This window comes from Solea senegalensis, linkage group LG17, assembly GCF_019176455.1.
Source record: "Solea senegalensis isolate Sse05_10M linkage group LG17, IFAPA_SoseM_1, whole genome shotgun sequence".
Taxonomy (NCBI): domain Eukaryota; kingdom Metazoa; phylum Chordata; class Actinopteri; order Pleuronectiformes; family Soleidae; genus Solea; species Solea senegalensis.
The window spans coordinates 20,957,712-20,974,165 of NC_058037.1; the positions used below are offsets into that span (position 1 = coordinate 20,957,712).

At 43.3% G+C, this 16,454-nt stretch overlaps 2 protein-coding genes across 6 annotated transcripts in view; both read right to left on the reverse strand.

Annotated features, from left to right (window-relative positions):
• Window positions 1–60: 60 nt before the first annotated feature.
• LOC122784361 (centrosomal protein of 85 kDa-like) lies at window positions 61–11,442 on the reverse strand. Of its 2 annotated transcripts, XM_044049606.1 has the most exons (5): window positions 11,431–11,442; window positions 8,094–8,170; window positions 6,728–6,877; window positions 4,255–5,063; window positions 61–461 (listed from the first exon to the last, which is right to left on the reverse strand). In XM_044049606.1, the coding sequence occupies exons 2-5, from the start codon at window positions 8,140–8,142 to the stop codon at window positions 321–323; spliced, it is 1,149 nt and encodes a 382-aa protein (XP_043905541.1). In that variant the 5' UTR covers window positions 8,143–8,170; window positions 11,431–11,442; the 3' UTR covers window positions 61–320. The 2 variants fall into 2 exon arrangements, with proteins under 2 accessions (XP_043905541.1, XP_043905540.1); XM_044049605.1 differs by lacking the exon at window positions 11,431–11,442 and having other exon boundaries at window positions 8,094–8,349.
• Window positions 8,679–16,454, reverse strand: part of cenpe (centromere protein E) — a 31,652-nt gene continuing 23,876 nt past the window's right edge. For 3 of the 4 annotated variants that reach the window (XM_044049560.1, XM_044049558.1, XM_044049557.1), the window contains 14 exons: window positions 15,731–15,940; window positions 15,574–15,648; window positions 15,091–15,156; window positions 14,813–15,001; window positions 14,517–14,726; window positions 14,096–14,308; window positions 13,540–13,743; window positions 13,190–13,366; window positions 12,962–13,062; window positions 11,455–11,549; window positions 10,901–11,036; window positions 10,467–10,813; window positions 10,324–10,362; window positions 8,679–8,830 (listed from right to left, as the gene is read on the reverse strand). In XM_044049560.1, coding sequence (XP_043905495.1) covers window positions 8,751–8,830; window positions 10,324–10,362; window positions 10,467–10,813; window positions 10,901–11,036; window positions 11,455–11,549; window positions 12,962–13,062; window positions 13,190–13,366; window positions 13,540–13,743; window positions 14,096–14,308; window positions 14,517–14,726; window positions 14,813–15,001; window positions 15,091–15,156; window positions 15,574–15,648; window positions 15,731–15,940 — 2,142 coding nt within the window. In that variant the 3' untranslated portion in view covers window positions 8,679–8,750. The remainder of the gene's footprint in view (window positions 8,831–10,323; window positions 10,363–10,466; window positions 10,814–10,900; window positions 11,037–11,454; window positions 11,550–12,961; window positions 13,063–13,189; window positions 13,367–13,539; window positions 13,744–14,095; window positions 14,309–14,516; window positions 14,727–14,812; window positions 15,002–15,090; window positions 15,157–15,573; window positions 15,649–15,730; window positions 15,941–16,454) is intronic. The other variant, XM_044049559.1, reaches the window with a different exon arrangement.

A 16,454-nucleotide genomic window follows, 5' to 3' on the forward strand; every position in this document is an offset into this window, starting at 1 on the left:
GTCAGTTGTTTGTTTTAATATTAGTTTGTGAAGCCACAGACAAAATCATTTCTGCTGCCTTTTCTCCATGTTAGTCGTTGGCTGACACTGAAGCACTGATCCTTAACTCTTTGTAATGATGATGCATTCAGGTGCTCGAACTCACTCATTTGTGTTCATTACTAACAAAACACATGTCCTGCTCTGTGTCAATAATACAGAAACTATAGACAAAGCAGTCAGTAGGTGCTAATTTGAGATTTGTCTTTATCATCTTTTTCATTTCCTTCAATTAAGTTTCTTTATTTACACAAGAGCCTTTTTGTCCTTTTTGATAAAGTCTACGATAACAGTTTTCTTCTTAGAAGCTGAAATAGGTTGTGTGTGTTGCAGTACCTGTTAATCTCCAGTTCTCTCTGTCTCAGAAGCCCCTCTTTAACCTTCACCAGAGAGTTAACAGGAAGACCACTTGTCATCAGCATCTGCTAACACAAACATATTCATGTGACATATACCGTGATGACATCACTGTCTCTGTCTCTTATTCTCACTGAGATTTGGCAAAGCTCTGATCCTCTGTTCACTCACACATAACTGAGACTCATTCAGGTTCTGACTAACACTGAGTGACACATGTCATCATCTCCATAACCACAACCATCTTCATCACCACCATCATCATCATCACCACCACTACTACTACTACCACCATCATCATCACCATCACCACCATCACTACTTCTTGACCATCATCATCACCACTACTACTACCATCACACGCGTCATCATCCAACTATTACTGCCATTCACCACATGATCTTATTACTATTACTACCATCATCATCAGCGCACTCATACCTATCACCACCACCACCATCATCATAACCAACATCATCTTCACCACCATCACCATCATCACTACTACTACCATCATCACCACCACTATCCCACTATCATCAGCACGCACTATTACTACCATCATCATCATCAACACTATCATTATTATCATCATCATCATCACCACCACTATCATCATCACCACTACTACCACCATCATCATCATCATTACCACCACCACTACTACCATCATCATCAACCAACATCATTCACCACCACTATTACTACTACTATCATACCATCATCATCACCACTATCATCATCATCATCATCACTATCATCATCATCAATCACCACTACATCATCATCACATGCCACCACTATTACTACCATCACCACCACCACCATCATCATCATCACTATTACTACCATCATCATCATCACCACCACTATTATTACTACCATCATCACCACCACTATTACTACTACCATCACCATCATCATCACCACTGTCATCATAACCACCACTATTACTACCACCATCATCATCATCATCACCACCACTATTACTACCATCACCACCACCACCATCATCATCATCATAACCATCATCATCATACACCACCACTATTACTACATCATCATCATCATCACCATCATCACCACCACTATTATTACTACTACCATCATCACTATTACTACTATATTATCATCATACTATCATCATCATCACCACCACTATTACTCATCCTACCATCATCATCACCACTACTAATACCACCATCTTCACCACCACTATTACTACTACCATCACCATCATCATCATCATCACCACTGTCATCATAACCACCACTATTACTACCATCACCACCATCATCATCATCATAACCAACATCATCATCACAACCACTATTACTACCATCACCACCACCACCACCATCATCATCATCATAACCATCATCATCATCACCACCACTATTATCCATCATCATCATCACCACCACTATTATTACTACTACCATCATCACCACCACTATTACTACTACATCATCATCACATCATCATCACCACCACTATTACTACCATCCATCACCATCATCATCACCACTACTATCACTACTACCATCTTACCCGCCACTAATATTACTACATCACCATCATCATCATCACCATCACCACCACCACTATTACTACTACATCATCATCATCACCACCACCATCATCATCATCATAACCATCATCATCATCACCACCACCATTATTACTATTATTACTACTACCATCATCATCATCATCTCACCACCATCATCTATTATTACTACTATATCATCATCATCCACCACACTATCATAACCATCATCATCATCACCACCACTATTACTATCATCATCATCACCACTATTATTATACTACCATCATCACCACTATTACTACCATCACCACCACCACCATCATCTTCACCACCACCACCATCATCATACACTACCATCATATCACTACTACTACCATCATCATCACTACTACTGCACCATCATCATCACCGCTGCCAAATGTCTTCACCACCCATTTTCTACCATCATCATCATACCACCACTATTACTACCACCATCATCACTATTACACCACCACTATTACTACATCATCATCATCACACCACTATTATTACTACTACCATCATCACCACCACTATTACTACCATCACACCACCACCATCTTCTTCCACCACCATCATCACTACTACTACCATCATCATCACTACTACTACCATCATCATCACCACTACTACTCATCATCACCACTACTACCATGTCACCACCACTACTACCATCATCATCATCATCACCACCACTATTACTACATCCATCCACCTATTATCATCATCACCCTCACCACTATCACTACTTCATCTTCACCACCACTATTACTACTACCATCACCATCATCATCATCATCATCACCACTGTCATCATAACCACACTATTACTACCATCACCACCATCATCATCATCATAAAACATCATCATCACAAGCCACTATTACTGTACCATCCACCACCACCATCATCATCATCATAACCATCATCATCATCACCACCACTATTACTACATCATCATCATCATCACCACCACTAATATTACTACTGCCATCATCACCACTATTACTACTACCATCATCATCATCATGCCACTATTACTACCATCACCACCATCATCATCACCACTACTATCACTACTACCATCTTCACCACCACTATTACTACTACCATCACCATCATCATCATCACCATCACCACCACTATTACTACTACCATCATCATCATCACCCACCACCACTATTACTATATCACCACCACCACCATCATCATCATCATAACCATCATCATCATCACCCACCACTATTACTACACCATCATCATCACCACCACTATTATTACTACTGCCATCATCACCACCACTATTACTACTACCATCATCATCATCATCATCATCACCAACCACTATTATTACTACTACCACCCATCATCATCATCACCCACCACTATCATCATAACTATCATCACCACCACTATTACTACATCATCATCATCACCATTACTATTACTACATCATCATCATCACCACCACTATTATTACACTACCATCATCTACACCACTATTACTATCGCCACCACCACCATCATCTTCACCACCACCACCATCATCATTACTACTACCATCATCATCACTACTACTCTGTCATCATCACCGCTACTTCACCACCACTATTACTACTACCATGTCACCATCATCTTCACCACCACTATTATTACTACTACCACCATCATCACCACCACCATCACTACCCACCACTGCTACCATCATCATCGCCACTCACTCATCATCACCACCACTATTACTACTACCATCATCATCATCATCTCATCACCACCACTATTATTACAACTACCATCATCACCACCACTATTACTACCATCACCACCACCACCACCATCAGTGATCACCCACCACCACCATCATCACTACTGCCTACCATCATCATCACCACTACCATCATCATCACCACTACTACCATCATCACCACCACTATTACTACCATCATCATCATCATCAACACTATCATCACCATCTTCACCACTTTTTTTTCACCATTTGTCAGGTTTTAATAACTGGCATTGGCAGATTATTATTTATTAATCAACCAATTATTGGACTTTGATCTCAGAAACTCAATGTTGACGTAATAAATGTTGCTTCTTGCTTTTTGTCTGTTTACTACACTGCATATAATTTCACTGCAGTGCAGATATAAAATGTTTGTATTTGATATCATTAAACAGGAAACAAAGAAACCTGTTCATTATAATATAATTCATTTGGATTTGATCTTTCTTATTCTTTCCTCCATACTTATTGTTAATGTATGTCTGTGTACTGTTACCTGGTTAAGCCCTGGTTCCTGCTGTAGTCCTGGTTGCCATGACGAAAGCCCGTCTCCACTACAGCCCTGTGTTCCTCTGGCTCTCTCTGCTCTGGGTCTGTACTCCATCTGCTCCGTCAGCCACATCTGTGTGCGCAGAGCAGGTTGGATGGGCGAGCTTCTGTCAGTGGGAGGGGCCACAGGTGAGTCTGCTTGTTTTGATAAGCTTAAGCCGTACACTTGCCCCCCACTCTGACCCCGTTTATCCTCAGCTGATGCGCTGAAGCTCATATCCAGACTGCTGTGTCTCACTGGGGAGGACAGAGCTGAGGAGAGGGACAAACTGCTGGATCTAGTGCTGGGGTTGTAGCGACAGCAGGGGGCAGCACCTGGTGAGCGCTGCAGCAGGCTGTGGCAGTGCAGTGAGGAGCACAGAGGTAAATACAGGTCCACGTTAGAGCCAAGAGGCTCCTTTTTGTAGCCATGTAACAGACCTCTGTCCAGAGAGCCTTGTGAATCTGGATTATACTGACAGCCTGATGTCTTTGCAGAGCTGCTCTCAGTCCCAGAGGACAACTTGGTGAGAGAGGAGCACCTGCGGATGGGCTGATGGTCCCTCATATTCAGACAGCCTGGTGCACACAGGTGAGACGAAGGTGGTGTAAGATGTAGGGAAGACCTGCTCCACTGAGCTGTGCTGCTGGGTGAGGAAGCTGTTCTGATACTGGTGCTGGGTGAGGAAGACGAGGGGACGACGTCATCGTCCAGGCTGAAGTGGTGCTGAGTCAGTGCCTGGAAAGACAGAGGTGTGGTACTGGAACTGGAGTCATCTGCAGGAACATCGTCATCAAAACGTCATCATCATCATCATCATCATCAACAGCCTTCAAAAAGTGATCATTGGTTATGAGACATGTTGACTTTGCCGTGTGTGGACCCACGGAGCCATCATCACTGGAACCAGACTGTGACTGAGTCCTTGTTTAGACTTAATTGGATTTTTAAGCATATCCAGATTGTATCTAGCTTGATTTTTTTGGCAGTCTGATAAAAAACACATGAGATCAGAGATCTGCAATTCTGTTTGAATTTTTACTGATCTGTTTCAATCTGAACGTCTCGGTCGCTCAGATAGAATTTGTCTTCTGCATCCCTCACAGCACGACTCCAACAACGATCGCGCAGATTCGGGGAGATGGCAGTTAATTGGAGGCACGTTAAAAGATCAACACAGTGGAAGACAATCTATTGCAGGAACGTTTGAATTTGTGTTATTCGCATATCTCTCGAACCGATGAGACACCTGTCTTGCTATGGGCACAGGTAAGTGCAGTGCCAACTTTGACATTATTTGGAGAAGATATCGGTAAATATATCGGTAAAAGAAGCACATGTTGCCTTTCGCCACTTTACTGTTGCCAATTTCATGAGGAAGACCAGATTAGACAATGTCAGTATGGACACACACAGATTGGATCTGATCACTTGCAATATATAACGTGATCAGTTGGTCAGGAAGATCAGCTGAACAGTGAACTGAATGAACAGTGGATTGAACGGTGAACTGAACAGTGAACTGAACAGAGAACTGAACTGAACAGTGAACTGAACAGTGAACTGAACAGTGAACTGAACAATGAACAGCGAACTGAACAGTGAAACTGAACACTGAACGAACACTGAACAATGAACAGCAGTGAACTGAACGGTGAACAGAACAGACAGTGAATGAGCGAACTGAACAGTGAACAGTGAACTGAACAGTGAACAGAACTGAACTGTGAACAGTGAACTGAAAAGTGAACAGAACAGTGAACAGAACTGAACAGAACGAACTGTGAACAGTGGTGAACAGTGAACTGAACAGTGAATTGAATAGTGAACTGAATGTGAAAGAACAGTGAACTGAACGGTGAATCTGAAGTGAACTGTAAAAGAGTGAATAGGAATCCACTGAATAGTGAACAGTGAACAGTGAACAGTGAACGAACAGTGAACAGAACAGTGAACAGAACAGAATGTGAACAGAACAGTGAATGAACTGTGAATATGAAAGTGAACAGTGAAATTGAACTGAACAGTGAACTGAACAGGGAAATAGAATGAAATGAGCTGAAAATGAACAGAATAGGGAACACTGAAGAAGAATTGAACAGAACAATGAACAGTGAACAGAACAGTGAACAGAACAGTGAACTGAACAGTGAACAGAACAGTGAACTGAACAGAACAATGAACAATGAACAGCGAACTGAACAGTGAACTGTGAACAGAACAGTGAACTGAACAGAGAACTGAACAGTGAACTGAACAGTGAACTGAACAGTGAACTGAACAGTGAACTGAACAGTGAACAGAACAGTGAGCAGTGAACAGAACCTGAACTGTGTTCTCCTCTCTGCAGTTGTCAGTGTGTGACCTCACTCCTCATGTGGGACTGAACTCATCAGTGTCTGTGGAGAAGAACTAGAATAAAGTCTTCTTGTCCAGTTACCTTCTACACTGTCAGAACAGTAAGTGCCAATGCCAGTGTCTCCACTGTCAGACACTGTGCTGTGACGACGTCCACCACAGAAGCTGCTGCTGGGGCCCGTGTGGTTACTGTGCCACGCTGAGTCAGGACCAGGGAGCCATGCTGGAGAGCCTAAAGACCACCACAAACACAGGACAGTTACACCACATACTGGACTCATCAGGTCACTATGACAACAACATTTATGTCTGTTGGTGTTACCATCAGTCACAGGAGCTGAGAGTTGATTTTTTTAAATGAATAAAATGTTTAATCTGTGTGGTTACTGATCTGTGTGAAATGACAGAGTCTGGTTTGGAAAAGCTCTCGTTGCCGGGGTGACAGTAGCTCAGTGGTAGAATGGGTCGTCTTTCAAATGGAAGGTTTTGGGTTCGATTCCCAGCTCCTCTAATATACATTACAATGTGTTCTTGGGTAAGAGGTTTAAGCCCATGTTGCTCCTGACGGCTGAATGAAAGATTAGTGATAGAAAATGTGTTATATGAAAGTGAGTGTGAAAGGCAAAACGGTGGTGTGATTCATCTTTTCAAAGATGAATTCAAATTCAGATTAATTCACATACGGTTAGGCCCAGAAATATTTGGACAGTGACACAAGTTTTGTTATTTTATCTGTTCATGAAAACATATTCAGGATACAATTATATAATCAATATGGGCTTAAAGTGCAGACTCTCAGCTTTAATTTGAGAGTATTCACAACAAAATTGGAAGACAACAGTGGTAAATGATCGCAGAATCCTTTCCATGGTGAAGAAAAACCCCTTCACAACATCCACTCTAGTGAAGAACACTCTCCAGGAAGTAGGTGTATCAGTATCTAAGTCGACCATACAGAGAAGACTTCATGAGAGGAAATACAAAGGATTCACCACAAGGTGCAAACCATTAATCAGCCTCAAAAATAGAAAGGCCAGAATTGACTTTGCCAAAAAACACCTGAAGAAGCCAGCCCAGTTCTGGAACAGCATTCTTTGGACAGATGAGACTAAGATCATGTACCAGAATGATGGGAAGAAGAACTGGAACAGCTCATGATCCAAAACACACCACATCTTCTGTAAAACACGGTGGAGGCGGTGTGATGGCATGGGCATGCATGGCTTCATATGTGATTATTGATGACGTGACAAAAGACAGATATACTTTCTGATCACATTCAACCAAATGCAGCAAAGTTGATCGGACAGCGCTTCACAGTACAGATGGACAATGACCTTAACCTAACCACAATCTTAGTCCACATCTAAAAATGAACCGGTTCCAGGATTTGGACTACTGGTTTTATTGTCCTAAAGAGAGAGAGAGACACACACGATCACACTCACCCGTTCTACTCGAGTCGTATCCGTCTTCACAGTCTCCTCTGGGCCACATTGTTGATGAGGACACACACACACACACAGTCCGTGAAGCGAACAAATGCTAGTTTCCACCCACAGGGCCCACGCGAGGCCGAATCCACGTCGCGTGTGGAGCTCAAGTCATGACGTCGGAGAAGGATCGGGATCGGTGCGAGAAGCGTCTTTAGTGTCCGCGAATAACGGAAACCGTAATTTTGGCTTCTACGTCATAAACCGGACGTGGTCGAAGTGACTGGGCAACAGTGACTCCTCCTCTTCCGCTGCTCAGCACAGCGCAAGGACCAGTAAATGTTTCGGGGTGTCTATTCCTGCCATTACGGTGCAGCCCGACGCACGAGCTCAACACCGAGTGTCAGGATTTTTTTTCAGTTTAAACCCCTTTACAGTCATTTAATGAGGTAGAACCTCATCTCTGGTTTAAATTAGGGTAGAGATGTGAATTATGGCTGGATTAGACTGGGATTAAGTTTTGTTTGGTCTGTCTAAATAAGTGTAGCATTGTGTGTGTTTGAGGCCAGTTGTGGAAATACAGATTCTGAGATTGTTCTTAGAATATTAACCCTTTATTACAAGTTTACTAAAAGAATAAAACAAATAAAAGCCATTTCAACATAGACACGTTCACTGTGTCTGACACATGTCTTCTTGTTTTGGAGACTGAGGCCACCACTCCTCCTTTTTGGCTGCACCAACATCTGCATCTGCAACACAACAGAAAGGTTTCAGTCCTCCTGAGGAACTGTGGCACAGAACATCTCTTAGAAAGGATTGGTTTTCTAGTAGGTGTCGTGGCTTTAAATCAGTCTCTACATGAGGCACAAATAACATTAAAAAGTGGGTCCCCACAGAAAGTGTCTGGATTAGACTGGGATTAAGTTTTGTTTTGCACAGCAGCCATGTTGTTGTGTGTTTAGAGATCAGGACAGTGAGACAGTATGAACTGTCAAACTGATGTTTGTGTGAAAATGACTGCTGTGATTTATTTACACACCCACATTCATCCCCGGGTGAAAAGCATGGACAAACAGATATTACTGGAGTTGACAACTGTTGAGTAGAATAAGGATTTGTTCCATATATGAAAGATGTGTTCCATATTAAACCACTTTGCTCTTTATCATCAAATCAGTGCAGAAAAATGAGAAGAAGTCATATCCCTGAACAAACAATGCTCATTGTGCAGATTGACTGTATTATATATACTTGGTGTATTTCTGTTGTCAGCAGGGTCACAGCTACTCTCAGAAACACGTCCAAAAGCCCCACAATCCTCAGCACCTTTTCAACTGTTTGAATTCAGAGAAACGTCATGGAAGAGGTGAACATGACTGTGTGTATCATCAATCATGAGCCTCCATGTTTTTGATTAGATCTTCTACACCAGAGGTCACTAACAGGCGGACCACGGTCCGAGTCCAGACCCAGGTGCCGTCCTATATGGACCTGGACCTATAGTCAATAAATGATTTAAGTATTTGAAATTTTGACCGGCGCAGCTTCTCTAGACGAGTTAAGCCATCCCACGTGATGCCATTAAAGCCAATCAAACGTCTGTGTTCCGTGAACATTGCCACCCTGAACACGGACAGATGGAGGAGGTGAGAAGCGAGCGACAGACGGAGAGACGAGTGCGCCGGAGAAAAATGACGAAACATGGCACTTTCTAAGACGAGAAAAGTGGACAGTGAACGCTTTGACCCCTGAATGGACAGACTCACTCATGTTCATGCTTCCCTCTGGAAGCACAAAACCAGTCCGTCTCATATATAAGTTTTTGTCCAAACATACCCACTCCAGTCTGAACTGAGGTCACAGAAAATAAGCACTAAAATAAATGAAAAACAAATAAAGAGTATTATTGTATAAAAGTGACAATGTTTCTGAATTGTTCTTTCTACATTTGATCTGACAGTCAGTTATTGATACAACTACTAGGCTACTTCAGTATATATCACACTACTAAATCATCACGCAAGTTAGACATCATGACGTTCCGGACCTTTGCTTGAAATTTTCTCTAACTGGACCTTTTAGAATTTTAGTTAGAATTTTAGAAGCACTTTCTCCTGTATCAATGATGCTGCTGCTTTGCAAAGCCTTGGTAGTGAAGTGGTTTTGTCAGTGAAAATACTGGTGGAAACCCATCACCCATGCTAGTGTTAGTAGAGTCCAGTGAAGATATTGCAGCAGTTACCCTTCTCTACACCTGGAGGATCTGGACCTTGGGTAGCCTCTGGTAAAACAAACATCTCGAGTCTTTACGGTGTTACGAAGCTCGTTAAGGAACATGACAGACAAGCTACACCTTAGTGACAGTGGACTTTGAAGATGATCTACCTGGAATGGTGCCGAGGCTGGAGTTATCAAAGAACGGTTTGGGACAGGATGTGGACAGCAGCTCCAAGCTCCCACACACGTCAAAGAATCTGCTTTTAGGGGAGTCGGGCAGAGTGACATTTGGAGATTCCATCGCTCTCCTGGAAGACTCCAGTATCTTCTTGGGAGTGACCACAAACTTCTTGGGTGAGCCGAGGAAAGTGGAGGACTCTGAGGTGACTGGGAGGCACCTCTTGGTGGGAGTGCAGGGTGATGAAGGCCTGTCCACTTCGGCTTTACTCTTCACCTTCAGCTTGATGGCTCTGCTCTTCCACTTGCCGATTTCTGTATGCAGAGTGGAAACCAAGCTGTGGAGACATGAAGATAGAGGTCAAGTAGGATGCAAGACTAAAATAAATATAGCACAGAGCGTTCACTCATAGAGCACTTCTTACCTTTCCAACTCCGTTATCTTCAACTTAAGCTGTTTCACTTCCTCCTCCAGTTTGGCCTTGTCCTGCAGAAAACTGCTCCTGATCACCAAACCTCTAGGGTTGGTCAGTTTAGTGTGAAGGTCCTCACCCTTCAGGACTGAGTACAACACAACAAATCATTATAGTTACCTTAACCTGAACCAACCGTCCACTTTTACTTAAAACAACATGACTAATGGATGAGAGGAACTCTTCTATTTCCACTAACTAAAGGAGTAAAAGACCAACAGTGACATTAGATGAGGCTCTGGGATTAAATGCAATATGCACTCAAACAGAAATACAATACAAATACAAAGCTATAACTAATATTTGTATTATAACACACACCATCGCTAAATGGTGTGTGTGCAAAAAAGTCCTCAGAAGTGAGGTTATTCCTCATTAGGACCAGGTTTTGGTCTCCAGGACTACTGGTACTCGGACTACTGGTACTGGAAAGGTCAGTGTTTATGACCGAAAAGGTCCTAAAGAGGTAATAAATACAAGAACACACACACACACACACAACTTACATGACCCCTCCCCCTGCTGTTGTGATCTTAAGATCTCCTTCAGCTTTCTCAGTGAGTCTTCCTTTCCTTTCAACACTGTGTTCATTCTGTGGATCCTGAGCAGAGAGAAGCTTTAGTCAAACACTATCTCGCCATAATCAACACAAACAAGGCAAAGAACTACACAACACACACCAGGGTGTTTCAGAAGGCAGGTTCGACAAACTCCGAGTTAAACCTTAACTCTAGGTTGACCAACTCTGAGTTGTGGGTTTCAGAACAGCTGACCAGCATTAGTTCAGTTGACTCTGAGTTAAGCGTGTGCGTTGGGAATGAAAAAAGCCATCATTAACGGAGCTCTGATACTATGATTCACCATGGCAACGGTGATAGATCACATCAGCATGATGTGATCTATGACACATTCACAACCTGTCTACAGTGATGATGAGCCTACAGTAACACAGTCACAGTGTTGGTGTGAACTATGGGGGAGCCAGCCCTCTCACCCCCCTTAATGACACATGAGCTCCCCTGGAAACATGATTTGTGAGATTTTGGGGGCGTGTCTAAAATACTGGCAAAATATTGTTTTGAGGACATGAGACGCAGTGTCAGACGGGTGAATGCACATGGACTGTATGAATGAGGACATGAGACGCAGTGTCAGACAGGTGAATGCACATGGACTGTATGAATGAGACATGACGAAAAGTCAAACGGTGAATGCACATGGACGTAAGGAATGAGGACATGAGACGGGTCAAACGGGTGAATGCACATGGACTGTATGAATGAGACATGAGACGAAAGTGTCAGACGGTGAATGCACATGACTGTAGAATGAGGACATGAGACGAGGTCAGACGGTGAATGCACATGGACTGTATGAATGAGGACATGAGACGAGTGTCAGACGGGTGAATGCACATGGACCATGAGGACATGAGATGTCGCTGAATGCACATGGGCTGTATGAATGAGACATACGAAAGGTCAGACGGTGAATGCACATGGACTGTATGAATGAGGACATGAGACGAAAGGAGACGGGTGAATGCACATGGACTGTATGAATGAGGACATGAGACGGTGTCAGACGGGTGAGATGCACATGGACTGTATGAATGAGACATGAGACTAGTGTCATGAGACGCAGTGTCACATGAATGGTGAATGAGGCATGAGACGCATGGACGGAATGAAGATGGAAGATGGGTGAATGCACATGGACTGTATGAATGAGGACATGAGACGCAGTGTCAGACGGGTGAATGCACATGGACTCTATGAATGAGGACATGAGACACAGTGTGAGACGGGTGAATGCACATGGACTGTATGAATGAGGACATGAGACAGGTGCTTCAGGCCAGCGAGCAGGTTAGGTTCACGGAGTATGTTGTCAGGGTTAACTAACTCCGAGTTTTCACTAAACCTGCTTTCTGAAACGGGCCCCCAGGCCTGATAGCTACAGTCAATAACTGAGACAGAAAACACTACAGCAACAAAACAAAAGGAGCCTTACTCTTGTTGGTGTTTATCAGATGCTGAACTCAACTCTACCTCCATTTGAAACATTTTAGTCTGCAGTTTTTCCAGCTCTGCAGCACTGGGTGGTGTTTTTTTCTGATGTGAAAAGGACAACAAAATACAGTCAAAGAACCAAAATCTAATGAATGTCAAATGATATCACCAACCCTGCTCAACCATAACAGAGCACTTCAGTCCTGAATAATGGATCAAATGGACAAACCTCTTGTTGTTGTAATTTGTTCCTGAGTGTTTGGATGGTCGTCTCCTTCTCGTGGTTGTGTGCACGGCTGTCCAGCAGCTCTGTCTGCAGGAGCTGAGTGGCCTCTTTCTGTTTGGACACTCTGCTGTTGGCTTCCACCTGAGCCTCCTGCAGCTGCACATTCTGTTCCTTTAGAGTCTGAAAGAGAGAAAAATACACTTCATCAAAATGTGAACAATGTAGTAAGGGGAAAAAATAATGACATTTGATGTTCAACTGAGAATTTGGTGAACCAAACAGTGTGGGTGTCACTCACACGTTCACTAACTAGTGAGTCAGTCAGTCATAAGCACAAATAAGAACAGACATACTTTGACTTCTTTTTCCATCTGCTGGAGCTGAAGAACAAGCTGCTGGTTGTCCTTCAGCAGGGAGAGCTCTGCTTTAAGAGGAACTCCATCCAGCCCCTGCAGCAGAGTGGAGCTTTTGCTTCTCTCCTCTTTCAACTGAGAATTAGCGTGAGCCACCAGCAGCGACAGCTCTTCCATCACACGCCTCTGTTCATCCTTGATACTCTGCAGGAGGCCCATGGACACATGCATGTTAGAAATAGGAATAACACTATAATGAAACCACTGTTGCTATATAAATCACATTACAAGAAGAAAGAACATGTTCTAAAGAACCACTATCTTAAATGGATAATATTAATTGAGTTTTCCCTGTATGGGACTAATTATTTGTAAATAATGTCAAGGTCATTCCATTCCATTCCTGTGGCTAAAGACAATCATGCCACAGGTTTCCTCTCACTAAACCTACACTATGTTTGTCTAGCTTGTCTAGTCACAAAGTGTCCTCCACATCCCGACATCTGGCAGACAACATATCCTCTCTCCTCACAATTGTAAAAATAGTGAACTGTACCTGCAGAGTCATCTCTTTGTTGTGTGTCAGTGCCGCTCTACGCTCCAGTTCACAGTTGAGGATTGTGTCCAGCTCACTGAAACTGAGAGATTGGGTGCTGTATGTGGCCTTCAGCTGCTCCGTGAACCTCTCCCTCGCTCTGACCTCAGCCGACAACTCAGTGGGATAGGGGGGAATGTTGGCCCACAGCCTCTCCAAAATGTTGTCCATTTTCTATAGAACCAACAGAGTCAGTGAGTACATTAAATATGGAGAGATGGAGACTGAACAATGACACATAATCACTGTTACTGTAGAAGCCACGGGTTTGACATCTTTGCTGTTAATGTTTCACCTGAAACCACTGTGTGGATGAAGCCATTCACTGAAGATAAGAAATAACAGCTGTTGAAAAAGCGGCTTCACATGGTCACACACCCACCTGCTTGTAGAGCAGCCTCTTGCCCAGCAGCTCAGTCAGTCTGTGTCCCCACAGTGAGTGGAAGTCCTCATCTCCAAGAGAGAGACTGGGTGCCTGAGCTCTGCACAGCAGCACGTCCTGCACACGCTTCTCCTCAAAAACAGCCAAGTCTTTCTGCACCAACTCCTCAAAGAGATCCCTGTAGTCCTGGGCGTGCCACTGAAGACACACCTACAGAGGTGAGAGCACACGTGATTTACCACCAGATCAAGACTAAGAGCTCCAAGAGATATCAAATGCAAAATATTCATATTTACTATGATGTTTCCCAGGGTGTGAACAGTCTGCAGACCTAGTCGACAGACCGTGGTGTAGGCATCCATAGTGGCTTTTGGAAGAGAGGACAGATGCTTCAGTGAACCCTGCGCACTGAGCGCCCTGTCCCTGGGCGTGGTGCTATAGCAGTGACAAGTGTCTATAAAGCTCTTGAACCCTCTGAAGGACTCCTGCAACCGTTCAGTAGAGTTCAGATTAGTTTTGAATTCACTCATGAAGCTCATTGCTGCCGATAGTAAACGTTGACTGGTGACGTTACCTGAAGCTGCTCAGTAGAGTCATGCAGCCGTGATGACAGAGTCTCTTTCACTCCAAGCTGCTGCACCTGATGGAAACAGAGACAGTGGTTGTTTTTGGTCAGACGTTTTTGGTTATCATGATAACAATTACACTAACCTTTATTTACAACATTGTAATCTAAATATCAACGATCACAGAATTTGACAGACGTAAAAACAACGAAGCTGGTGATGGCCTTGAGACACTTAAGCAGTACTGTGTGTGTGTGTGTGTGTGTGTAGGTATTGGATCTTCTACCAGGGTCTAATAAAGCTGGTGACTGGCTATATAACATCACATGTGGTGGAAGCATGTAGAAAAAACACTTAACCTTCCCTCCTGTGGTATTAAACTTCTCATTTGACTCACAGCAAGAGAGCAAATACGCCTACAACCAACAAAGGCCCAAATGTGAAACTAAAATGCCTTTCAAAGATTTCAGCATAAAATGCTTTGGACCTACTTCCTGCTGCAGATTGGCCTTTTGCTCTCTTTCAGACTGATCCTGCTTGCTCAGGTTCTCCTCGATGGCCGAGATCTGAAGAAGAAAGAGAGAGTAGACTGACACCATGAACACGCTGCTGAATAAAGATGAGTGTATCTACAGAGTGCAGACATACCGTCTCTAACTTGTCCTCCAGCTCTGCCCTGAGCTGCTGCTTCTCCTGTCTCAGAGTGTTCAGTGTCTCCTGCAGATGATCCCTCTCCTCACTGAGACACAGCAGCTTCTCCTTGTCTGAGGAGGCGCTCCGACAGCTGGCTTCCACCTCAGAGCGTAGATCATCCCTCTCTGTTTCACTACACTGCAGCTTCTCTGTTAAAGTCTTCACCTGTGAGAGGAAGGCAGCAGAGACTCTAAAGGCCTGTACACACGAGAACGTCTTCAAGAGAATCCAGAATTGTTTTGTATCGTATCATCTTTTTATTCACACAGAATCAGCATTTAAAGAGTAACTACAATGCTATTTTAAACTGGCCCCACAGTGAAAAAATGTAAAACACCACCCTCATCTTTTTGTGTACACAACAAATTGGGAAAACTGTGATTTCATAGCCCCGCCCCTGCATTCACTTTCAACATCATCTACTGATTGTTCAGTCTGTTTGCATTCATTTCAACTACTGTACATTGTAATGTACATGTATGAAGACCTTTCTTGAAACAATGATCTGTTCATTTTTTAATAGAGAAAAAGACAAGGCCTAACTTGTGTAAATATAAAGTCAGTCATTTATCACAAACCTCATTCTGCAGTGTCTCCATCTTGTCCTCCAGCTCTGCACTGAGCTGCTGCTTCTCCTGTCTCAGAGTGTTCAGTGTCTCCTGCAGCTGATCCCTCTCCT

What these genes read in the sequence shown, in the direction of transcription:
- LOC122784361 (XM_044049606.1), bottom strand. Translation starts at nt 8,142, where the DNA reads ATGTGGCCCAGAGGAGACTGTGAAGACGGATACGACTCGAGTAGAACG. An exon ending in ATACGACTCGAGTAGAACGG is followed by an intron (nt 6,878 to 8,093) that starts GTGAGTGTGATC and finishes GGTGGTCTTTAG; the next exon opens with GCTCTCCAGCATGGCTCCCT. An exon ending in AGGAACCAGGGCTTAACCAG is followed by an intron (nt 462 to 4,254) that starts GTAACAGTACAC and finishes TTGTGTTAGCAG; the next exon opens with ATGCTGATGACAAGTGGTCT.